Here is a 26591-nt window from a genome sequence, read left to right as displayed (position 1 = left end):
AGATTGGTTGCTGCCTGCTTCTAAAAACGTGTGTGTGATTTACCCCGCAGCCATTGTTTCCATCTGTTCCATAAATAGCATGATGAAAATGTGTGGCGTTGTCGTATCACACACCCTATAGTGTATGTGTGCTCATCAGGCTTAGTCTGGCAGGCTCTTGGCCACGCAAATGCTGGACAATTGCCTCAGACCCGTGTGTCTGCCCTGGAATATGTGAATAGCCACTAGAAAAATAGGAGTCTTGGGATTTGTCCAAGTGACACGGGGGGCGTCTTGAACTCTCTGCCTCACTTCTCTTGGTGCGTCTTGAGAAAAGGGATGAAGCTGTTCTTTCTTGTAGGAATTTAAAGCTACCTATTCCTGGCTCACCTCATGGTTACAGCAGAGATGGATGGCTTTCATTAGACAGACAGAATGAGGTGAGTTGAATGGGGGTTTAGCTGCTCAGAAGGACCCCCCAAGACCCCAAGATATATTCTTCTGATAGATTTGGGGTCGATATTTTGGAATTCAGTTCGACTGGAATGCTGCTATTTAACTACCTGTGTCTCATCCGTGCACGTACATGCACTCAAGCTGCTGTAAGTGTGGCTTCCCTGTGGTATTTGTGTGTCTTGTTTTTGAAAAGCTATCCACCCACTCACATTCAGCCAGCCAGACAGATGGATGCGCAGCAGTCACAGCGTCGCCCTTGTATCTCTGGGACGAACAAACCACAGCGCTGTCAGTATGAAAATCAAGTTGCTGCACCTGCAGCTGAGCCGAGCTGAGCTGAGCGTCGGTTGTGCAGGACCCATCGAAATGCTTGCAGCACAAGATCAGAAGCACGTTTGAAAAACTTGCCTTAATTAACCGTGATTGCACGGACAAAGTGTTTGAGGACACAGCAATCCTCTGGAGTGGAAATTACATCCTACAGCTTTTAAATCCTGTTGCAAAAATGAGTCTAAACTGTGGAGGTCCAGCAATTAGCATGTCCCCTTTCCCATCCCGCCCCCTTCCTGTCCCATGTGACGTGGTTTCATCGCCTCGCTTTATTTTCTCTAAATGTCCTCATGTTTCCATTTCCAAACTTCATGTCATTTCATCACTCTGTCTGGATTTTCCTTTTCGCTTTCCTCAAAATGTCCTAATGGCACGCCTGCTCACGTTTGCCAGCCTCTCTCACTAGACATGATTGCATCCAAAAGCAGCAAAGCAAAGTTCGTATGAACATCTCTGCAAATGAGGGCGTGCGAGAGGTGGCGCTCGGACTCCTCGCTGGCTGTGCTGCATTCAATGAATGTCGGAAGAGTGGGAGATTTCAGCCTTCTGCGCATTAATCCAAAAGTCACACCATCCATGACTTTGCACAGGATGAGCAGTTGCAGGAAATAAATGATTAAAAATGAATGATGGGCAAGTTCACACCTTGCACCACTGCAATATCTCCGAACCCGTCAGCATCCCCAGCACTGCCATCTATCCCGCTACTGCAATCCCTGTGCCTGCAGCGCTCTTCTGTATTTAGTGTGCTTCCCTGTGTGGCGAGACAGATAATGGAATCGGAGAAGAAAAGCAGATAAAGAGGTACAGGTGGAGAGAGGAGGCTGAAAAAAATGGAAAGGTTCCTCTGATTCCAAGGAACGTGACATTTTTGCTCTAATGCCATTAAATAAACTTCTCCCCGTCGGTTGGACTTCATCTTTCTGAGCAGTTTGACATTCAAGAAAATATGCAACATGTCAATGGAGATCTGAGAGCGGGCACGACGTCACAAGGCCCATTAGCAAAACCCTTCATTTGAAGCGCATTGAAAAAGCGATCTGAGTCATCATCGCTGCCTTCATCTCCTATCTACTCCTCTCCACAATCAAAACAAAAACACCACGTAGGAGTAAAGAGCCCGAGTCCACTTTCATTTTGTTTGCATTGAAATGGATCCAGACCGGGAACAAATCCCCAGAAAAGTGAATTTTTCTGTCCAAATAAATTATGTCCATTGTCATCAGCAATTATTCTTAAATTACTAAAGCCATTAGCGTGGCCCTTTTAGGCATTCCAGCTCTTTGTTTGAATTACAAAGATTCATATATTTGCTATTTTGGGCAAACATTACACTCACACACCAAGGATGCCCATCGGGGCAGACAAAGAAGGTTCTGCTGTATGCGAGCAATGCTTCGTGGAGAATTAGAGGCTACGAGGTGAGATTATGTCGCATAAAATCGTGTTTATTCTTTATAAACTTTAAGCTCCTTTACTCTGTGATCACGGCTCATGGCGGATTTCTTGTCTATCAATCACGCCGTCACGCCGTCTTCCATTATTACAACTGTTTTGTGAAATTGTCAGACTGCATTCCAGCCCCATGCAGCTTCCCACCAGGCCGAACTAACTGTGAATGCTGAGAGCGCAGGCAGCCTCCCAGTTAGCATCGCTGCTTTCATGCAGCGAGGCACGCAGTAACCTGTAAAGGAAACCAGCTGGAAACATGGAACGACTTCCCAACCGGGCTCCAGGGAGCCGTTTTCTCTTCTGTACTGCTTTTTTTAATTTACGATTTAAAACTAAACTATTTTGGTTCTTAGTCTCACATTTAAAAACCTGTTTACTGCAGAAATGTATATTACCAGCATTTATTCTGGTGATTATTTTTGGATTGTTTTAGACACTGAGATTGAAGTCCTCCCCAGGTGACGGTGTCTGTGCATCCCATAATGTGATCAAATCAATGTGGATGGACCTTAAACCTGCGTTGTTGCCTCGATATCATTACTATTGTTCACATCAGCTCTCCCCGTGTCGTCTGGAGACACACCGGCTGTCTGCTCTGGTCATTGTTTAGGCTTCAGCGACTTCAGGGTTGATTCATGGTCAGGAAAACGGCAACAGAGAGATAAATCCGAGACGCACCGTAAAGCGCGGATAAAATCAGACGCATGAATGCCACCTCTCTACTTAGTTTCACGACTGCAGCGCTTTCTTGGTTGTTGGGTTTATTAGTAATCTGCAGCTCAGTGCAGTCTCCCGACCCTAAAGGTCATCAGAGTTCAGCCCCAGAGGTCGTCTGTGGGAGAGAGCAAGCCGAAGCCGCAATCAAGTTATTGCTCAGCCATGCTTCACCCACACTTAATAATGAAACTCACTCTCCCTCCGCTTTCCGTTCCTCAAATCATTTTTTTCTTAACCGTACATAATCCCAACGCAGATCACCTCCCCATAAAACAGAGGGATGACTGATAGATAGAAAATTTGCTCTCTCTCTCTCTCTCTCCGTCTCTCGGCTTCTCGTGCACAGACATCACTCGAAACATATCAGCCCATTTCCACGTGCGCGGTGAGGCGTGTGCTGTGCTGAGTTCAGGGGCCGTCCGTTACCACGTATAAACAGTCTTTTCCATGCTTGCAGGCCTTATCAGCAACTGGCCTTCCTCAGGATGTCTGCCAGCCATGGCCCAGCCTCACACACACACACACACACACACACACACACAAAGTGGAAAATCTTGCTCATAGCTTTTTCTAGCTCATCTCGTTAATGGTCATTTGTTTTCACAATTGGACTTTGTTTTCCTCAGAATAGGCTCATCCCAACCTGTAGATGTATAATCGTCTCCTTTGGAAGAAGGGTAAAACAGAGTGGTGGAATCATAGAACACATTTTGCATATTTTTTGTCAGAGTTAAGCCCCAATTATCTCATTTGGTTAGTCGAGACTATATATGGATTTAGGCTAGTTTATTTTGTACTTGTTAGAAAAGATAGTCGATACAGAGTGTGTATCCAAGCAGTTGCATTTTGGCTGACATTATATACACACAACATAGATGAGAAAAAAGGAGACTAATATAACTCATAATCAGTTTAAAAATGGAACGTCGGGATATGTGTTAAACACCGTAAATCTGTTTTAAATGAATAGTTTTTGTCTTTGTTTTTGGGGGCTTGATAAATGAGCCACACAATCACATTCCTAAACATGGATGAATTACCAAATATGGTTTAACTGAAATGTTAGGCATCCCCCAAGCAAAACACTCATGAATTATTACTGGAACTGGATGTAACTGGAGGTTTGTAAATGTGAGTAATCATCCTGTGTGTTCCACGGAACGACGTGAAGGAATGTTAATGTAAAAGATGGTGAGATGAATGCTACATTGTGATTTTTAACCAAAAAAATTATCCTCTTTAAAAATTTGACGTGCAAATGTTGTCTTTTTTTTTTTTTATCTGTAAGGCTTTGAGTCGTTGGATTGGATATTAGCCCGGATCTGCGAGCGATGCCAGTGAAAACTGTTTCTCTTTGCACCCACTCAGGCACATTCTCACACATCTTTGCAGGCAACACTTGCAAATATAATTACGTGTTGCACGACTTGGCGAAAGTCTCAACCTGCCGGTGTCTTAACTTCTAACAATAGCTCATCAGCTTATGTTATGAGTCACTGCGTATATTTAAAACCATTAACAGGAGGGTATTCTGAGGTCACGGAGACATTTGGCAAAGTCAGACGTCTTGCCCCCGAGTTGTGCAGCATGATTTCAAGTTGGACGACTATTTAGCAAGACGGAAACGTATTTAAGTCAGGCTGATGGAGGGTCTGCATGGCGGGGGGGGGGGTCTCTACCCACTTGTTATAATTACATGCTGCAGATGACTAATAATGTATTTTGCAGAGTGTTTCTTTGTAACCCCCCCGACAGCTAGACAAACACTCTGCGTATGACTCCAAGCTGTTACGCTCGACTGTATGTTTCATGAGCTGTGGAGCAGCAGCCGAAACATTTTAAGGCTTTCACACTCGCGCAAACATTGAAACAGATTTGAAGAATCCTGTGGTGCCAGACTTTGCGTAACACCGCCCGCTGTTATTTTAATAGTTTAACTGTGCGTTCTTGCCCAAACTGGAGCAGGGACTAGCTGCTCCTACACCACCACGAATGCTGCCATGCTCTGTATGTGCTATGCAAGACTGTTGATGAGCCCAGAATTAAAGTTGCATTGCAGAAGTGAGCAGAAAACCTGGGCAAGGCCCAACAGACAAACTAGTGTGTTTGAGACTCATCTTATTCTGCTGGAGGCTCAAAGAGGTATTTTGTCCAGAGGCTCAAGGGTCATGCGGACATGGGAATCCCTCCATCACGATGGAACAGGCCGATCTAATACCTATGTGGACCTCACGTACGATTCCATGCTTCCTCTTCTATTTATTTGTGAACAAGACAAGCAGATGGAGGCGGCGTCTCACTCAGAACCTTTTTTTTTTTCCAGTGCTCCCTGTTTTGACACTAGATCAAGTGATACGGACAGACATTGTCTAGCCTTTACACACAGAGGAAAGACGAGAGACAAGCGAGACCATGCGAATCGTCCGGGTCCGAGGTGGGATGTGATCCCTCCTGACAGAAGACGGTTCATGTGATCAGCGAGAGGGAAGCTTAACCCTCCAGGGCGCTTTGCACCCTCTTTCAGTCCGCTGCTTTAGATGAAAGGATGTGAGCTGATTTCACGCAGGGCATTGGAATGATAGGGAGAGTGGAGGATTTAGTCTGAGTAGATGTGAACATTGTCTGGGTTGTGTTTGACAAATGTTCTCTGTGAAAGTCAAGCCTCTGAAGAAAGAAACGTGTTCTCTCTGTTATCAATCTCATGGTTCTGAATTTAATCTAACGCTTGTCTTTCCGTCAGTCGGGACATTCTCCTCATATTGGGTTTGTTTTGTGCATCCGTATTAAAGAAAAGTGACCAGACTCAACAATGTTTCCAGTGTGCTGTGCTTTATGCTCTCTCTGTCCCACAAGTTATTCTCTTTAACTGAATTAGTCCTATTCAGTTTAATGGAAGAAAGCAAATCTGTTTTATTTTTCACGTTGGGCTCATCTTTAGAGGACAGGGACGGGAATGCTTGATGAAAACCATAATAAAAAAAGTGTCTTTTCTTATGGGACCTTTAAAGAAACATAATGTTTTATTAATTTGGCTAGATTATATCTGTTTAAGATGATTTCATGGAGTGAGAGAGACAGCGAGAGCTCAACTATAGGCTCACTGTTATAGCCTGTTAACAAGAAAGTGGCACATTTTGCTGTCAATTCACAAGCTTCAACAGAAAATGTTTTTTCAAGGCCATATGAATAAAAGAGACGCAGATTCTCAGCTCCACCTCCTATTTCCCCTACATTGTTTTCTAGGTTATTTAGTCTGAAAAGGAAATCCACTAAACAGCTGATAGATGAATTTTACACAATTAGACCTACACTCAAGGACACACCACCTCCGATCTTAAATCAAATGGAACCGCCCGTCTGGTTTAATGTAGCGGCCCAACATAGCTGTAACCATGCCATATATTCATCTGAATATTTAATATGCTCCATATCTGTCTGCTCAGATAGCACGTGTGGATACTTTCTTGCTGCCAAGTTGTTTAGGAATGTATGCGTGCTTTTACAATGTGTTCCGCACACTTGCTAAAAGAGCTCAGTCTGAGGGGTTGGTGTAGGAGTGAGATAAGAGATAGGAACCATTAGGCGAGCCAGTTAGCCTATTTAAAGGTTGTTAATTATTTACCTCATTTACGCTACAGAGCCAGCTAGTCTGGTCAGGGTTCGCCCGTTAGGACAGATTTCTGTGATTGTGTACGGTATTTCACAGAGAGATGCATCAGTTTAAAAAGCATTTTGGAGCCGGTGCGGACCTTGACCTGGTCAGAGCAGGCATCACGGGGGCTTGCCCCCCCCCTGGTAGTGCAGCCAGGTTGGGTCTTTCAGTAATAATTAGGCTGGTGCATCCTGGGAGCTCGCTGTGTGCGTGGCAGGTCTCGTGTTGCAGGCAAAACACAAATGCATGTGCACATACCTCAGGAACACATGTGCACGCACACAACATCTGATGCTTGAATGAGCGGGGACACAGAGATCACGTTGGGTCGTCACACGGAGACGGAACCAATAGAGTCTTCTCTTCTCCCACCCTCAACTCCAGCTCTGCCAACAACCTCCACGCCTCTCCCACCCTTCCTCCCTGCTTTTTGATTCCGTTTCTCTTTCCTTCACTGCTAAGGCTTAAAAAACCAGCCAGGGTCACTAACACCCCCCCCCCCCCCCCAGGAACATGAAGGACATGAGGTGAGAGGAGCTGTGTGGCAGGTGAGAGGCAAACCCTCCCGTGAGAATTGACTCCTTTCATGACTCATCTTCACATCTTTGTCTTTGCTTGTTTCCTCTTATTATTTTCTTCTGCTGGTTCCATTCTCACAAACAACCTGCCCTGGATTGTGTTTTTGTGTTTGAGAGGGTGTGAAAGGGAGGGCGAGGGAGTGTGTGTTTGTGGAGATGTCTGTGTGTGTGTCGCAGAAAGAGCGATGCTTTTCACTTGGCAGCATGTAAGCACTCCTCACACAGCTTTGGCAGCTGACACAACACGAAGGGATATATGGGCCGGCCAGCAAGCAACACACACACACACACACACAGTAAAACTATTAAGCTATTCTAGGTGGCAATCAGCCAACTCTCTTTTCCTAGGCGCTGTTTGAGTGTGTCTGTGTTTTCTATGTGCGTGTGTGTGTGTGTGCGCCAGCGGAAGCTGAGCTGGAAGGCTGTCATCAGGCTAAGATCAATAGAGTATGAATTTAGAAGCGTGGATTTCTTCCCTTGCACTGCATCCGCTTGTTTGGCTTCATGCTCCAGGAGATGTGACTGGGGGGGGGGGGGGGGGGGGATACATTGTGCTCTGGTTGCGTGAGCACACTTGCACAAAATGTCTCAGTTCACCATGTTAGAATTTCCTGATTGCATGCAAGACTGCGTCCCATCTATTTTGGCAGTGTCAGTAGAAAGTGGTAATTAACATGAGCGGGGGGACACAGATTTATTTATAGCCCGTGTTCCTGTGGGAGTTTGTTAACATCATCAGCTCAAGCTTCCTTATATTGTCGATTTGAACATTTTATATGTGTTTCCTGTTTGTAAGTTGCTTTTACCTGTGAGGTGGATGAAGATGTAATGTGGCACGGCAGCGCCGTAACTGATCCTACCATTGTCATGTCTCTCATTCCTGCAGTCCCTGCCCTATATCCCCTCTCCTCGCTTATCTCAATTTTCTTACGGCCCTTTCTGCAAAATGTCATTCCCACACCCCCCCTGTGCCCTTTTCTGTTTTCTCCTCAGTCTGCTCACCAGTTTCCGTGGACCAAAATCGTTATTTTTCTGCCAGATTCTTGTCTTTCTCCCATTCTGCCATCCATCCCCAGCTGTCCCGGCTCATTTCATCTCCTGTCGCCATCCTCTTCGACCTCTTTAAGCATCTGCTAATGTTGAGATCAGGAATAGCTGCGCCGGCCAAGTGCTAATTAACGTTAGCAGTTAGTGAATGAAAGTAGCCATTATACGAACGTAGCACCAGCTAGAAGGGGCTGCCAGTGCGCTCCAATAAATAATAGATGGTGTGCCACTTCCTTCTTCCCAAATGAAAGCAGACAGCTGCTGCTCACACCGGAATATCTAAAGGCGTGAGAAGAGCCACCTGGAAAAGGAGTGTGTGCATGCAGCCAAAAAGAGATCAAGCTTTAAACCGTCGAGAACACGGCACGATACAAGACACGACGTAAGGGTTACCTGGCCTCTCAGATGAGGTGCACGCAGGACTAGCTTAGCAGCAGCGCGTCGTGTCCGCATTAATGCAGATGTACTTTTTATATTTGCTTCTATGCACAATATTTTCCACCACCGAAAAACAACTTTTTTGGAATCCCTCTCCAAAACCATCAAATCTCAAATTCTGTGGTTGTTCCTGCATGTTTTCAAGAGAATCGGGGGAAATAGATGATGGAGCCCAATTTGATAAAATGAATATTTTCTGTACGTGTCAGAAGAGAACGATCCTGCCGAAGCAATCGCTCCAGTCCTCTATCAGACCTCAGATCTATCTTAATAAATCTTGACATGAATTGCAAACTCGATTTTTTAATTGGCAGTCATCCTGTTGTGCCTTAATCTGTGTTTAGATTGTACACAGGTCTGCCGCATCCTTGACAATATCGCTCTCTCTCTCTCTCTCTCTCTCTCTCTCTTTCGCTCTTCAATTATCACGGGCTAGTTAATCTGCAATAATGAAGATGAAGACAGATGCTCGGTTCTAGCCTCTATTAGTCTTAGAATTATCTCATCATACTGGTGGAGGAAATTAGATCTCCATTAATATAGTTTCAGGTATGTTTTTCAGCAGAAATATTTCAGTGTCTTTCCTCATATTCGCTATCGCCTTGCAGACTCGACAAAAACGGTGCCCAGCTCCACAGTCAGGGAACATATTTCTGTGATAGCAAAAATAACAAATATGACCCTTCAGTGTAGCCATATATGCTGCAAGAAGACTCATATCCTCAAAGGTTGAGCAGATGAGACAACGGGGGGGGGGGGGGGGGTCATCCTCCACATGCATCCTGTACGTTCTACCCATCTCTCTAAATACAAGTGGAAACCGTGAGCTCTGCAAATGATAATGTTGTTCCACAGAGGAAAAGGTTTGGTTCCTTCATTTATTGTTTGCCCTGAGCGTTGTCATGCTGGCGTTAAGTTCGAACAAGAGCTCTGGGTCATGGTCTGGATGGATCTGATGGAACGGTATATTCCCATCGTAGAGCATTATAATGTGTTCTGCAGAGACGATCTCAGACTGGTGTAGAATGGACCAGACTTCACTCAAAAAGCTCTTCCAGAGCCGAGGGATCGATCTGTTCCTGAGGGCGCACACAGACTAAGCCCTGCTCTGAGATATCAGATAAACGTCTTCTTGTTTCGTCTTCGCCATCTGGATGTAAATAATAGCATCCTCCAATCGAAGACTTTGCAGTTATCAGCGGTCTCAGCAGCAAATTCCTCCATTTTCTCCGTTTGCTTGAGAACGTGCCCTTGCTGCAGTCTTATTCATTATTCAAATTAGTCCTGCAACTCACTATATTGAACCGATTCAGCTATTGCACCATTAGCTGTAGCTGGCAGTCATTTGGGATATAGATTAGATCGGTGAATGCAGAGTAGAGCATGACATAGACATATTTTAAGTGTCTGTTTAAAACACTTACATTGGACTAAACTTCTGGCAGAATGTGACGAAATGATTGTTTTGTGCAGCAGAGCTACCGTGCAGAGTTACATGTTCACCTTCTCACTTTGTATTGCGTTCTTTTGAGCAGGTGGCTCGCACAAGCCCTCGTAATGCACCAGACCAAAAATGAGTTAACCTGTTTTAATGAAAGCTTTTACATCCTGAAAGCAAAATCTGAAGGTACAAACTTTTATAAATTTGCTGGATTTTTTTTTATTCCAATAACTTTCAATTTGTAAATGTCTTTAAATGTTAATGCTGTACCTTGAAACATCTAAATTGGGTTGCAGTGTAATCCTTGACTGCGTTGCTCCATGGGATAACACCTATTACGACTTTAACATTTTATTGTTGTAAATCTGCAGAAGGAGTCGAACCCTAGTATTCCGTACTTTGCATATATATTGCTTCTTCTGCACATGTGCTCTTGCTTGAGTTCCTTTCTACCCACCTCAGGCTGAGAGCCGGAGCATAAGCTCAGCTGGACGGTCTTGGCTTCCTTCTCAGGGTAAACAGAGATAGCCGGTCCAATGGTGGGGTTGCGATAAGGACTTGGGATCTGTGCTGTTGCTGCCGGCCCCTCCCTGTTTTACCACTCTCCCCTCCCAGCCGGTGCTTTTGCATGGCGCATGAACACTCGTGTGAAGCGCTGCAGCTGAAGCAGAATACTTGAATGCACTTTTTTCGTGAGATAGAGTACAAGACGATGACAGGAGGAGAGCTGGAAGCGCGGGAAACATAACGGTTAAGCTGCCCTGCAAGTCTGAGATATGAGCGTGAACAGCCGCCACTCCCCATCCTTGCCACTTTCTCTCGCCCAGCTGCCCACCTCCTGCCCCCTGCTTGTGCTCGCCAATCTTATTTCCTTCTTGCATGTCTTCTATCTGAGCCTGCTCTGTGTCAGTGAATCAGACTAATATAATCTCCAGTACGCAGCAGCTTCAAGTTAATGACCCATAGCATTCAATTAAGGCGCTTTCTCCTTCTTGGTATGTTGCGTCAGCAGCACATTTTTGTGTTTGACTCATGTGTGAAGGATTGAGCTGATATAACTTTAAAAAAACAACAACAACTTAGCAGGCAGTGTAAACCTAATTTATGTCATCACATTAAATTAGTAGAAACTTTAAATTATTGTGAAAACAGCAGTTCACCCCATTTACAGCTTCTTCTTTTTATTTTGACATATTAATAATTCAGTTTACTGACGTCAATATTCCGAAATAGCCTTAAAAAACAACCCCATCACTGCGATTGAGGTTTCTACGCTGGTGACGTATGAAAACTCATCGCTGTCAGTATGAGCTTATTCACTACACTCTCATTATTCCTGCCTTCCGCCCTTCACATGACGGATTTCATCACCTCTATCAACAGCTGTCACACTTATTGGGTTGGTGTCGAGAGATCCGTCGCACACGAAAGGTGTGCGTTTCATCCGCGTGTGGAGCGAGGTCCAGACACAGTGACTCAGCCAGACACACACACACTAAACCTACATGCTGTAGGGCCTGTAAGCACACACAAGCTGCAACTGAATAGGTGCCGACACATGCAAACACAGTTTTGGACAAAGATACCATGGCATATGTTCTATAGGTTTATGGAACCTGGTGCAAAAACAGTCAATTTGGATTAGCGTAGCTTTTACGAGCATTCACCTTAACGCCATTGTGACAAAGCCAGCATGGATCGTGCATCATCAGTGTCATTGTGGGCTGTTTAATCACTAACCTAGCCTGGATAATCTCGTAGTTGTCATGCTGTAATGGCACTATCTACACACAACAAACTCAAGCACCTCCAGTGGATGAAACTAAGCCCGCAAGATTCACCGCTAAATGCACATGACATGCCACATTCTCCTAACGCGTAGCCAAACACAGCCTCATGAATTGGGGGTAGGATGAGGTCAGAGACTGGATGCAAAACCCCGGCTATGTTCTGCTGTTTTAATAAATATGAAACAGTTGATTCTATGCCTCATAATAGAATGAAATTTTGTCTTATGGTAATTATGCCCTACAACATCATTTCCTGTTGCTGTGAGGCCTCCAGTAGCCGCAAAAGGATGCAGAATTTTGTCAAAACCTTGCAGTGAAAGTGATTGCTCATCCACTGAGTGTGTGCTACGACACCATACTCCCACTTTCTGTGACCTACTACACACTAAAGTTGTTTCCTCCATCTGGAAAACCTGTCTTTGTTTGCTGGAAGAAAGTCGTCACAGCTGCGCTGCAGGGAAGCTCAGGTGGAAGCTCTCGTTAGGAGAATTCCTTGCAGTTTTTTCAAAGGCCTGTTTCTATGCCGTTCTTCATCCTTTCTTTCACTTCTATACTCATAATATAATTATTCCTGCTCTCTTCCCTCCTTTTGTTAACCTGCACCTCTTCCTGCCCCTTCTCCTGTCCGTCTGTACGTCCCTCAGCAATTATAAGCAGCATTCTTCTGCGCACAGATCGGCTAATTAAGCCTTAAGGACAGCGAGCCGATCATAGTCGCACTAACCATCACGCGGAGTCAGGAATGCCTGTACTCGACTCGCTCCTGGGATGGAGCGGGAGTGGTGACGTGAAGAATGGTTGCCACGGTAACAATCACATGGTGTCAGATCCTATGCACAGGCTGTCAGTCTCCCTCTCAATTTATTTTGTGTATGTCTGTTCATCTGTAGCAGAGACAACAATTCTGCTGCAGGTCACCAATTGCTTTGATTACAAAGGCTCAATGTGTGATACAGAGACCAAGCAGAACTTGTCACTGAGCCCATTTGTGTCCCGGGGTGGACCGGCTGTCAGTCTGATGGATTACATAGCAAGCTCATGAAATGCTGGCCTTGCAATAAGTCTTGACTCAACACTGCAAAACACACAGCTTAACCTGACTCCGCTGTACTGTACACTAGTACAGTACTGTGTTCTATACTTGCTGACACTGATGTTTTATTGCAGTTTTAGCGTACGGTTTTTCAGACGCAGTTGTTACTCTGTCGCACGCAACTGCTTCATACGTGGAAGTTTCAAGTGCATTCCAGCACTTAGAGTTCTATTAAAATGGAGCTTCAGGCACTTGTGTCCTATTTTCCCTACATATCAGCTACGTTCTCCAGGGGACTCAAATTTGCATGGAAATGTCATGAATAATGTGTTCATGTTTGCCAAACAACCTAAAAGTTGATATTTGCCCATAATGGCTTGTATTTCCATTTCATGGACTTGAATGGTGCAGATCGTGCAACTCGGAGCAAATTACTCAGGCTTTATTAGTAGTATTGAATATTTTATTAGGGAGTTTTACGTAAGCCCTTAAAAGGTTTGATTCCTGTCGCTGAATTGTTTTTCATTTCACTAATGTCTAATCTTCAGTAAACTTCACATAAAAAAAAAAAAACCCAAACAAGGGTAAGTGGCTCTGGTTTCCTGGCTTGTCCAACTGGAACAAATGACACAAGGTGTGACCAAATGGAACGTGTTCCCTGCTTTGGGCTTGTTTTTGCTTCTATAAAGGGGTTTACGAGGTTTCAGCACAGCAAGTACTAATAAAGTTAATGGACACAATTGCACTGCCATTCCTCAGATTCTGCCATTAATATTTACTAATCATTAATGTAGCATAAGGCTAACTCTGATGTTTTGGATGGACATATGCTAATAATTGAATTGCCTTTCCGGACTGCTTGCACATAAGAACACGTTGCTGTTTGCCTTGTTTTGCTTGACGTCACAGATTTGACGTCTAAATTCTAATGTGCATAAATCGTATGAAAAGAAAATGACAGTTCAGCGTGGATTAGGTTGATGAATAATATATCGCTCACACAGCTCTCTCATTTGTGTTTCATCCAGGCTGCGAACTCCAACGGCATCATAAGCAAGTCGATGAGTGAGAAATCCACTTCCCATTATGGACAAGAAAAGTGGTGAGCATCCTAAAGCTTGCATTTAAACATTACTTCTGACCTTTTGCAGCATAAATCAGATTTAACTACATTTCCAAGAAATGTAAATGTTTCTGTACTTTAGAATCTGTTATATAGAAAAACAAATATTTTAATGGGAAGGGTTGCTGCTCCCTTATGAAGCTGAGAGCAGAGCCTATTATCACTGCCCTGTCTCAGAAGCTGACACAGCAGGACAACCATTTTCCATCCTGACCATTTTCCATCCTGATTAGTTTGTTTAGAGGCAATCACTTCATGATAATTGCTTTTCAGTCAGTGATATGGTTTTACATAGCGAAGCACCGTGAATGCAGCACAGTACACAGTGTAATGGCAAGGATAAACGGTGTTGTTCAGTTTGTCAAGGAAATCCGCATGTAAAATAGTGTTGCTGCACAATTCCGGTTGTTATTGTTGTCATTTGTGTCATTTGTGTCAGAAACATTGATTGGTTTTCATGTTAATTACTTCCAGCCAACGGCTTTCAAACCAAGGGCAATGAAGGCAATGCTCAGAGGAAGCAGCTTCCCTATTCAGTGGAAACTCCCTATGGATTTCACCTGGACCTGGACTTCCTTAAGTATGTTGACGACATTGAAAAAGGCAACACCATAAAAAGAGTCCACATTCAGCGCAGAGTCAAGGGACCACCGAAATTCAGCACTCTGCCCAGGAATTTCAGCCTCCCCGGACATGGAGTCAGACCTGCCCCTAAAGAAAAGGACATCACATGGTCTGGGACATCCACCTTGGGGCCCAAGCCGAGATCAAGGGTAACAGAGGTTCAACAGATTTTCGACTTCAGGGCAAATGATGGGGGAACTTCCTTGCAGAGCAGCAGGCTGGCAACCGGTCAGGGAACTGGTTATGTTTCTGTTAAGCCTAGAGATCAATTAGAAGCTGGATTTCGGAATACTGAAGAAAAGACTGTGGAATTTCAAAGCCGGCCGAACCTGCTCCGAGCATCAAGCATGCCCGGCACCCTACAGCAGCGGAAAGGTTCTGATTCAAGCAGTCCAGAGCGTATCGTGGGAACACCTGAGAGCGGCTCGACAGAGAACATGTTCCGTGCTTCGCCAGAAATAACAGACAGACGGTGTGTTCCCCAGGATCGGACAGGGATTCACCAGCAGATCACAGTGGCTCTTAAGCGGGTTCGAGAACTGGAAGAGCAGGTTAAAACTATCCCAGAACTAAAGGCTCAGATTTGCTCCCTTAAGGAGGAGAGGGAGAAACTACTGCTCCAGCTCCAAGCCCAGGCCCAAGCCCAGGCTTCCACATCACCCTCTACTATAGTACCAAGTTCTGATTCTAGGACACAGCCACAAGGACACAAATCTTCAGAAGGACTCAGCTTAGCTCTGATGGCTCAACCCACTGGAAGTTTAGAATCTTCAGGGAGTCCAAAGGTTGCACAGGGAAAAGAGAGACAAGGTGTGACAGAAAAAAGTCGAGTTTTACTACATGAGACACAGATAAAGCAGGAACATGTCAAGGGATCCTCGGCACAAAGTGGGGTTTCAAAACAGGAATCCGAGAGACAAATTCAGCTGTCAGAAATATCAGATAACCGAACAGAAACAATAGAGAGTCCTTGGGAGCTCGTGGTTCGAAAGCCACTACAGGACATTGCACAACAGGAATTAACATCAATTACGGTGGTTGTAAACGATGGTAGCAGTACTCAGGAAAGTCATCCAACGAAGGAAGGAAAACCTGTGGACCAAGATCGTATGCAGAAGCTTCACGAGGAGCTCATGAGAGTGGAGACTAAACTTACTCAAGCAAGTCAAGAGCTGGATAGAACTAATATTCTTCTGAAAGAACAATTGGAGGAGAACAGAATAAAAGAGGAGAGAATACTACAATTAAGTGAGGGAATAAGAGTTGAAGAAGCACAGACCAGGCCAAGAAGAGCGAGCACTGATACTGGGACAGAGACAGAGAGAGTAGACTTTTCCAACCAAGAGACAGAGACAGAATCAACTGGCACAATAGATCAGGGAACAGATACAGATAGAATATGTATTGAAGTGTCTGTCCCAATACCAATGCCTGGAAGTATAGATCAAGGAGTAGGGGCTAATAAAGGTGACACAAGCGAACAAGTGACGGAGACAGATGCAGAAATAGCTGCTGCAAGTCCACAGAGACCCAGAGCCAACAGCATGGAACGCGGCACTGTAACCGAGAGCATCACCACCGAAGATCAGACGACAGAAACGCCTGCAGCACAAACAGTAAACCAAGTCACGGAAACAGAGGAAGAAACAACCGACCATCCTCAGAGGCCGAGGGCGAGCAGCGTAGACCGGGAGACGGAGACCGACAGAGTGGACACCGTGGATAGGGTGACGGAGACGGAGGTAGCACAGAGGGAAGATCAGCAGACTGAGACGGAGATAACTAGACGTCAGGATAGCAATCCAGGCAGAGGTGCCGAAGCAGAAAGTCAAGTTGGAGAAACGTCAGGCAGTGAAAGACTAGAAGATGTGAAGACCACGGTCAGTGAAAATGTAGATGATGAGGACGCGAGTAAACAAACTCGGAAGGATAGTGGAGACAGCGAAAGCATGGCTGTAAATGTTGTTACAGAGAGTTTGGTTGAAGTTAGTGAAAGCAAAGTTGATCGTATTGTAGTTTCCGATATTGTAACCCAGGATGACAGACATACCAGCCCAGAGAGTACAGAATCTAAGAGTGACACGGCCATGGCAAAGAAAGACTCAGAGACCAAAGCAATTATATCGCTTAAGAATGAAGTAGCAGACATTAGTAAAACACAGCAGATTAAACGGGAGATAGCAGAGAAGAAACAAAATGCAGAAGGTGATATTAAGCCTGCAATAATCACAGAAACTACCGTAACTGTTGCAGTAACAGCAGTGAAAGCAGCCATGAAGGCAGTGGCTCCTGTGCGACCTCAGAGAGGCAGAAAGCCGTCATCAGAGCAGGCACAGCCGTCACCTCCTCAACCTCAGGCTGCACCCATGCGGCCTCGTAGGGGATCCAGTGAAACTCAAGCCCAGCAGTCACAGTCCCAGACAAAAGTCCAGCCACAGACTGAGGCACAGGGTCCATCTCAGCTGGAGGCCCAACCGCCAAGACAGCTGTCTGAATCGCAGATAAAGCCCCCCGCCCTATCTCTGACTCAGGTTGAAGACAGCACATCAGCAAAGAGGCCTCCGGGCGATTCTAGTCAGAAGGAATCTCAATCCCAACCTCAGGCTCAGGGCCCTTGTCCAAGCTCAAGAGAATCCCAACCCCGGACGAAGTCAGTTCAGTCCCATCCTCAGACGCAGACGACCACGACTCGAAGCAACTCCAAAGAGCTTAAAGCAACGCAGAAGGGATCCAGTATAACACAACCTCCTAGTCGTTTATCAGGAGAAGCCCGGGGCCGAATGACTCGTCAGGGATCGTCTGACTCCCAAACTCAGTCTCCGGGCTCTCGTAGAAGTTCCACTGAATCCCGTCGCAAAGATGGCAGCGAGACACAGTCACTACGGAGAGTCTCCGGTGAAACAGCCCATCGTGGATCAAGCGAAACCCAAGCCTCACGTCGGGATACTGGTGAGGCCCAGCATCCTCGCAGAGGCTCCGGCGAGTCACCGACATCGCCTGCAGCTTTAGGTCAAGTCGTAACCCGGTTAACAGGACTTATTGGGGAGCAGTGGGCACAGCTGGGGAGCAGCTCTGGAACACAACAGACGACCAGCGTGCAGGAAAGTCTCACTGCACCGAAACAAACGACGGCGAAAAGAGTCGAGGCAGCCAAAGGAACATCAGCCAAGCCTGCGGGGAAAACAGTCCCTGCAACAGCCACAACAACAACAGGAAAACCAGTCGGGAAGCCCGGTCCTTCCAAAATGAGTTCAATTCAAAGTCAACTGGTCAGCTCCCTCAGTGTCCTGTCTGCCTTCTACTCCCCAGGCCAGAAAGCTGCTGCTGCCAGCAAACAGCAAGAACAAGGTAGGCCCGTTGTTCTCTTAGAACGGTGCATTGCATTGCGTGTTAAATGCGTACTTTTACAACTGTTACTCTCAGACTGTGGACAAGGTGGTGCGTTTGCAACGAACCGGTTTGGTTCTCTGTGTTTTCTCTTGCTGCAAGTTGAAATCACATCATTCATACTCTATTATTTAGAGATGCACCACTGGTGCTACTGTCAAATCATGCCCATAACTGTCCCGAGGGACGGGTGTGAGGTCCTTGGCTGGTGTATCCGCCGCCTACTTCTGTTTCCCAACCCTGTCCATGCAACTGAGTAAATGTGGCGATATTTATGACTGATGAGAAGAAGAGCTGCTGCTGTATCCAAATAAAGAAAACGATGCAGGACTTTCTTTGACATTCCAAGATGAGGCAGTTCTCATAATTTTTGTTTACAGCAATATGCATAAATCACACGACAGATTTTAATGACGTCGGGTATGTTGCATGGAAGAACTCATTAAACTTCCGACTGAGTCATTTCACTTAGTCAATTCATGGATTGCTATGATAATGAGTGGAAGGGTGGGGGGGCGTGTGCTATGGAAAACAATCATCACATTTTGGAGGCATTCTGTATAAAGGGTCAGTCAGACTATAAAGGCACTATTGTGGTTCCACATTCTGGGGGCTGCTTTGCATGGACAAGGAGTCATAGTGCTGAAATTATGTGGTGCACACACAGACACACACACACACTAATGATTTTCCCCCATCCTTTCTTTTTCATCTTTCTCCCTCTCTCTCTCTCTCTCCCTCCCTATGTTCTTTTCTTCACCAGGTCTCAAATCTATTATGAAGAAAAACGGCATTGCTGACAAGCCGGGGAACAAGGGAGCCAAGAAAAACCTGAAGTTTGTCGGGGTGAACGGAGGGTAAAATCAGCCGCCCCATCCATCATTAATGTCTAAACGGGGGCCGCAGCGTGTTTTTGTGCCTCTTTACATGCGCAGTGATCTAGTGATGGTTTACCCTGCTGTCTTTCTCAAGAACAGCATCACAAGTAAGCTGTAAGGAAGTTAATGGACCGTGGTCGCATTTATAGATTACACAGACCGTTCGTGTCAAGAGTTCACGATGGAACACGAACCCTTTGTTGCTGATGGGAGATTGTGGATACCCCTGCGCTCTGGGCAGATGTGCTTATGTCAGCTTTCGCAGGCGCAAAAATCAGTTAAAAATACACATCAACTCCGATTCAGTTTTTACTTTTCATGGTTGGTGTATAAAGATACGAAGAACAATTCGGAACCTATTGATGATGATCCAGGTCACCATGTGGACCGTGTAAATCCAAATGCGAGGGGAATGAGCTGCTTGGCGGAGGTCTGCGCTCTGTGAGTGCTTTTCTAGTTCATGAAGAAATTACCAATGTATATTAATCAGATATGGATCTGTGCAGTTTGAAAGCTTTTTTTATTTGGCCTCGCTTTATTGATTTATTGATTTTCCTCGGAGTGTGCATATTAATTAGCATTTAGTATGCAGAACAAACGCTAACAAGCAAATTTTCACTCCTGGGTAAGTTTGCATAAATTATTATTGTAGTGTCATCAATACACTGCTCCAACCAATAAATCACAATTCAAGACAGTGAATAAATACACAATGAAGTAAAAGTTAGAAAAGTATACCAGATGATTCTATCAGTCTATGTATACATGTTATGATACATTAGTAGATATGTTTTATTCCTGGTTTCCTCTCGTTGCATTCCTGAGCTTCATGTTTTTAGAACCTTCCGGCGTTGCTGTGGATTCTCAGATGCGTGACGAGGCCTGTTCCTTCGGAATGACCTCTAAATATGACCATAACGGCACCGCCTGGCAACAAATAACAAATTATCTGCAGGCGCCACGAGGATCTGCTGCTTTATGAACTCTGAGCTCAGCGTATTGCATACTAATCAGATGCCTGACGTGTATTCTGTCTCATAAATAATTGTAGATGTTAATCTTCCTGATGTTATTTACGCCACGCTACTGCCAACACCAGGAATTGAGCTGCCGTATTTCTTCTTTCTGGATGGTCTGACTTATCTTTGCTCTTCCTGGAGCTCCCATGGAATCCCGGGAATGTCGTGTGGCCCCTAAACGCTTCTTGTAAAGTGATGTTTCGGCACACGTATGTGTGTCTGCAGTGTGTGTGTGTCTACAAGAAAGCATGAATCAAGGCCATTCATGAGAGTTCTTTCATGAGCCATGCCAATGATCACACACAAGGGGGTGTGTTGTCAAAGGTTGTATATGTGAATGTGCAAACATACCTGTGGATTTCCATGTGCATGTTTAAATGTGTGGTGGATCTTTAGGCGTAGGTTGCGCTAGACAAGCCTGCTTTTCATGTCACGGTGGCGGGGTAGAGCGGAATGGCCCGTTTCTTGTTTATGTTGTCTGAATTATGTTGATTTACTGCTTTCATGTTAGTTTTTACCTGCTGATGACGAGTTTCAGCAAAGCAACACGAGTCAAATGTTCCAAAGCCCACGGAATATTTTCTGCCTTGAATAATTTAAACATGGATTCCTGTTGATCCGGGAAGCTCTTTCTCGCTTTAGAGGCAACATCTGCCACCTTGACATTTCATATTTTCTTCTTTCTGCCAGCTATGAGACGACGTCCAGCGAGGAGTCCAGCGGAGACGAGAAGCCGAAGGTGGAGGTGGAGGAGGAGGACAGCTCGGAACCAGAGGTGGAAAAGGAAAAGGAGATGGAGGAGAAGCCTGAAGAGGGAGAAGAGCCTCAGTCGAAAGATGCGGAGGCCTCAGCTGAGGGAGGAGGAGGAGCTGCGGCTGCAGAGACAGGGGGGGCGAGAGGTCTGCTGGATCAAGAGGGCATCCAGGACCTACTGGAGGAAGAGTCTGAAGGGTGAGAGTGGGGGGGGGGGGTGATGGATTCTGATTGGTTCAGCATGGGATGCTTTTTGATAGTCAGAATTTAGCAAGGTGAGTTAAATAATAGTTTAGTCGTTGTCAGCTGCAGACCTGCTCTTTGCCGACGTAAACACAGCACAGAATAAAATCACGATTAGTCGTGGCATTAGTTGGACCTCGGTAGGAGCTCGTCTGGTAAAGTCAAGGAAAGAATGTAAACAGCGCATGCAGTGAAGATAATTAAAATAGTGCAGGCGTATCGTTTACAGCACATCCATAAAAATGACATTGTGATGTTGGGTAAGCACAAGTAAGTGCTTTGTGTCGGGCTGCAGCCTACGCACTCCATCCGAGACAGGTGTTGGATGACACTTCAATATCCACCAGACCTCACTCACACACGCACACACACGCACAATTTAAAAACACTCATACCTACTTATACAGCTTGCACAGACTCCAGTAAAATATTACTGGACGGCCATGTAGTACAAAGAAACATGGTGAAAGTATCATTCACATCTTCTTGGAGCACTGCTGTCAGACTGCAGAGCAATGTGTGTATACGCTGCAGAGTAATGTGTGCGTACGCTGCAGAGTAATGTGTGCGTACGCTGCAGAGTAATGTGTGCATACGCTGCAGAGTAATGTGTGTATACGCTGCAGAGTAATGTGTGCATACGCTGCAGAGTAATGCGTGTATACGCTGCAGAGCAATGCGCGTATACGCTGCAGAGCAATGTGCGTATACGCTGCAGAGTAATGTGTGTATACGCTGCAGAGTAATGTGTGCATACGCTGCAGAGTAATGTGTGTATACGCTGCAGAGTAATGTGTGCATACGCTGCAGAGCAATGTGTGTATACGCTGCAGAGTAATGTGTGTATACGCTGCAGAGTAATGTGTGTATACGCTGCAGAGTAATGTGTGTATACGCTGCAGAGTAATGTGTGTATACGCTGCAGAGTAATGTGTGCATACGCTGCAGAGTAATGTGTGTATACGCTGCAGAGTAATGTGTGTATACGCTGCAGAGTAATGTGTGTATACGCTGCAGAGCAATGTGTGTATACGCTGCAGAGTAATGTGTGCATACGCTGCAGAGCAATGTGTGTATACGCTGCAGAGCAATGTGTGTATACGCTGCAGAGTAATGTGTGTATACCCTGCAGAGTAATGTGTGCATACGCTGCAGAGTAATGTGTGTATACGCTGCAGAGTAATGTGTGCATACGCTGCAGAGTAATGTGTGTATACCCTGCAGAGTAATGTGTGCATACGCTGCAGAGTAATGTGTGTATACGCTGCAGAGTAATGTGTGTACACGCTGCAGAGTAATGTGTGTACATGCTGCAGAGCAATGTGTGTATACGCTGCAGAGTAATGTGTGTACATGCTGCAGAGCAATGTGTGTACACGCTGCAGAGTAATGTGTGTACATGCTGCAGAGCAATGTGTGTATACGCTGCAGAGTAATGTGTGTATACGCTGCAGAGACCAGCTAGGCATCCTTTATCTTTTATTTTCACCCCCAGACCGAGTTTGCACTGCAACCACAGCCGCCATCTTTTGCACACATGTTCTGCAGACGTAGACATACTTTAACGTTAAATGTAATAAAGTGGTAAAGAACATGATGGAAAGAACAGATGTGCGGAGCGCGCTGGGATTAATTATGGTGCTTTTTTCCACATCCAGGTGGTCTTTTTCTGCTCTGAAATCCTTCATCAAGATGTAGTAGATAATTCTCCAGAGCATTAAGGGAATGGATCAAAACAAATGACTATTCATTTTGTCATCTGGTGTTTCCAGGGAGAAAGTTGAGCAGAAGTTTATAGATGCCTGCATTTATGTAAAAGATCGCATGGAAGAGGTGTCATCCCCGGATAAGGACATGGTAAGGATCTCGTCTAGCTCTTCACAGCTTTGTCAAATGATTGGCTGCAAGGTTAATATCTGTGGTTGTCGGTTGTATCTTTTCTGAATGCAGAAAAATGATATTTCACTGCACAAATTCAGTTTCCGAAAGACTGCTAAAAAATGCATCAGGTTATTTATGCACATTGTTCAAGCTCTTCGACATCAACAGGTGTCATTCCTCAGGCTAGAAATGGAAGCGGCTCCAAATGGAAATAGCATATTCAGGGAAAAGTTCCATTGACAGCTTTTCATTGATATTTTCTCTACTCTGCCTCTCCTCAGCGGCAGGTTTTAGTGGCGCTGTACCAGGAGTGGTTCAGGGTCTCCAGTCAGAAAGACTCGAAGGCCGACACCGTCAGATCATACCTGGGACAGGTGGGTTTAACCACGCCCACTCTCCTGCCATATGTGGTGAATTTAACGGACGGCAACGGGAATATGGCGCTCCACTACAGTGTGTCGCATTCAAACTTCCCCGTGGTGAGACTGCTGCTGGATACAGGTGAGATGCACGCGACAACTCATCAGCACGCACAACAGAACCGCACTAAATGCTGCGTGTGACCCGGTAAAACTTTTGTTTTTGTGCTTCCAGGTTTATGTGAGACGGACAACGTGAACAAGGCGGGCTACACTCCAGTGATGCTCGCCGCTCTGACGGCTGCTGAGAGCCCCGATGATCTGGAGGTGGCACAACAGCTCTTGAAACAGGGCGACGTCAACGCGTGTTCCAGACAGGTACTCTCCAGGACACGCGGCTTCTTCTGCAGTTACCGGCTCAAAGGAATCTCTGTGTTGCACCATGCTGTCATACAGGAAGTGGGAAATCCAGGAATGTATTCAATCATCTTGGGTTTGGAGCGTGACTGAAAATATTTACATACTTTTGAAACATTTAGAACTTTGTAAAAATGCAGATATATAGTTAATCGACAGAAACTCCATTGCTTATCTGCATCTTCATTTATCACTTTATCTCCTCATTTCTCTTTGACCTCTGTCTGCCCCACCTTAGCTGATCTCTCCGTCAAACATCCCTTCTTGCTGTTTAATTCTGCTACTCAGTAATTGTCGCTCTTCCCTCCAGGCGGGCCAGACGGCGCTCATGCTCGCGGTGAGCCACGGACGTGTTGCCATGGTGAAGCTGCTACTGAGCTCCGGCGCGGATGTAAATGCTCAGGACCGCGAGGGCTCCACGGCCCTGATGTGTGCCAGCGAACATGGACACACGCACATCGTCCGCCTGCTGCTGGAGACGGATCGCTGTGACCTCCGCCTCACAGATAAGGTGCACTAGCATGCTGTACGGTCGCCATGACACCGCTTGATGGAGTAAAATTACTGCAGCTCTCATGCAAGATGTTTTCGAAGCGAGATGCTGCGCGACCATGATCGGAGATATTTAATCTGCTCGGACACGAGGCCTTCTTCGTCATCTTGCTCAGATTTTCGACTGTGTAAAGTATAACAAATGTGGTAAACGCATGGCTTCAAAAGGCTCTCCACCTCAAACCACCACCGCAGTTGATTTCACCTGGAGTGAGTGTCATGAAAGGTACCGATCCATACCAAGGGGAAGCTCACGGCAAGAGTCTGCGTCTGCCTGCCTGGCTTAAATGTGCATTTCTTTCTGGGATCACTGCCTCATCTCAGCAGCGAGTTTTTTGCATCTTATATGGAGCACGTCGCATCTGTCTTCTTGTTTCATAGTCAGTAGATATCAGGCTCCCCCGCGGTCTGTTAGGTGCCCAGTAGTGCTATCTGGCCTGCAGTGCAGAGATCATTCAAACTAGTGATGGATGGATTTCTCAAGATTGATGATTCCTTTCTGCAGTTTAAGATGCCCCGTCAGGAAATGGCAATCTTAAGACCGGCGCCTCGCTCCGCCAGCGTTTTACCTTTTGAAAACAATTCTGCAAACACCATTATTAATGCTGCCGCTCCTCCTCCCAAAGTAGCACCACCTCATTTTAAGCGCCGCTACATTTGAGCTCCTGCGCAACACTTTCCCCTGTTCAGTCCAGGAAGGGATCGGACTTCACGTCTATGTGATGGAGTCAGACCGATGCAATAGACAGGAAGGGGATGCAAATATCTGGCGAGGCACGAGGCATCGTTAAGTTCTTTGTCCTTGCCAGAAACATTTTCTGTTTTTGTTGTTGGTGCAGAAGAGAAGATTTATTTTGCTCATGTTTTAAAGTGTTAATCATTTCTTAATTGATGTTCATATTTTGTAGGCATTGTCTTTCCCTGCAAAACCTCCACATTAATTGCATGAAAATAAGCTTATCTGTGAATTGAATTATAATCATTGCTACATTTTTCAAGGCGTACTTTGTGAAGAAAATCTTTCAAATAATTAGATTTACAATATTACAACTGTAACTCTATTTTCAGATTTCAGAGTGGTATTGCTCCATCAGGGCAGGTTCAGCGTTTACTATAAGTTTACTACAATGATGGAGAAAGAGCAAAACAATACTGCCACCGTCAGGCTAAGAACAGATACTGCACCATCTAAGATTTGAAGCTGAGACGGTGTCTGTGCCCCCCCCCCCCCCCCAACAGAATGGACAGACAGCAGAGTCGGTGGCGGAGGGAGCCTCCCACCAGGACATAGTCGACCTCCTGAGGGCCCAGCCTAAGATCCAGATCTCCGAGTCCCCATCTACCACGGATCTCCTCTGAGCCAGGCCTAACCTGTTTACAAAAGCACTCCTGCCGGCTGACCTTTGACCCTCTGGCCGCCAACACAGAGGTATAAGGCTGAATTAAGAAAACGATAGCACCATTAAAGATCAGTGAAAAAACGGATACGCTCTGTTTACTGTGGAAACACATTTAGGCTTAAGAGTCTGGAGCATCTAGTGATGTATGCCCGCAATTATCTTCCACATCTCTGCCAACATGCCCTGAGGGTGTTTGTGGACATGCAGCATCAACCACTCAGTGGACAGAAAACGAAGGGGGCCATTCCTTTGGAGGATAAGCCGTTGCCACAGAATAGCTGAAAGGATATGACAGAGGAAACAGGGTGATGATATAAGGAGGGATTAAAGATGGACGCTCTGAGGAACTGTTGCTTCTTGCCCTTCAAGCTAAACACTAAGCACATGATCTACCTTTCAGATATACAAAATGAAATATGATGTAATTTCTATTTTTTTTTCTTATAACATTGACATCATTCATTTTATATTTGGACACACGCCATGCTTGAGAACATAATATATATATATAGAATATTATTCCAACGGATTATGATGATAAACACAGAAACTGTATTTTTACTCCACTTTTTTTAGTGTGTTTGTGTAGAGTAAATAAATAGGCATTGCTAGTATCGTATTATATATATATAATCTCCCAAATTTTAAAATTTAAATACAAGATGAGAATATCTGGTGAAATTTTCCACATTTAATTTTCCCGTTATTTTCCCCATGTCCCCATGTTTTTATATACAGGACATGCGTGATCATTTTGGGAAAAAATAGAAGAAATGGAATTATAAAACACTACATAACCAGGATAAAGAAAATAAAAAAGATTTTAATAAGATTTTTGCTGTTAGGAAGCTGCATGCTAGTACTCACTTCCACACCCTGATGGTTGTGTTGAAGAACTACACTACAGTATGTTATAATACTGTCTGATCTCTTTATTTACCCCCCCCCCCCAAATCAAATCATGTATGCAAACTTCTATAAAATGCACAATGAATGTCAAGTTGGCTGAGAACATTTTAAGAATAAAAAAAGAATATGTAGC

At 45.2% G+C, this 26591-nt stretch overlaps 1 protein-coding gene across 1 annotated transcript; it reads left to right on the top strand.

The window, feature by feature from the left end:
• Positions 1-13999: 13999 nt before the first annotated feature.
• kank4 (KN motif and ankyrin repeat domains 4) lies at positions 14000-25598 on the top strand. The gene is made up of 9 exons (XM_068743810.1): positions 14000-14015; positions 14511-18008; positions 18811-18904; positions 20635-20895; positions 22713-22797; positions 23103-23322; positions 23416-23558; positions 23908-24108; positions 25389-25598. Exons 1-9 carry the CDS (start codon positions 14000-14002, stop codon positions 25506-25508), a joined length of 4638 nt encoding a protein of 1545 aa, XP_068599911.1. The 3' UTR covers positions 25509-25598.
• The last annotated feature ends 993 nt before the right edge of the window (positions 25599-26591 follow it).

The sequence above is a fragment of the Brachionichthys hirsutus genome, chromosome 9 (assembly GCF_040956055.1).
Source record: "Brachionichthys hirsutus isolate HB-005 chromosome 9, CSIRO-AGI_Bhir_v1, whole genome shotgun sequence".
In the NCBI taxonomy this organism is placed as follows: domain Eukaryota; kingdom Metazoa; phylum Chordata; class Actinopteri; order Lophiiformes; family Brachionichthyidae; genus Brachionichthys; species Brachionichthys hirsutus.
The sequence above is the reverse complement of the archived record's forward strand: the minus strand, read 5'-3'. Positions and strand labels throughout refer to the sequence as shown.

Bases quoted from the DNA above. Each gene is read 5' to 3' on its own strand.
- kank4 (XM_068743810.1), top strand. The intron at 23,323-23,415 runs GTGAGATGCACG...TTGTGCTTCCAG, and splicing joins GAGACTGCTGCTGGATACAG to GTTTATGTGAGACGGACAAC. The intron at 24,109-25,388 runs GTGCACTAGCAT...CCCCCCCAACAG, and splicing joins ACCTCCGCCTCACAGATAAG to AATGGACAGACAGCAGAGTC.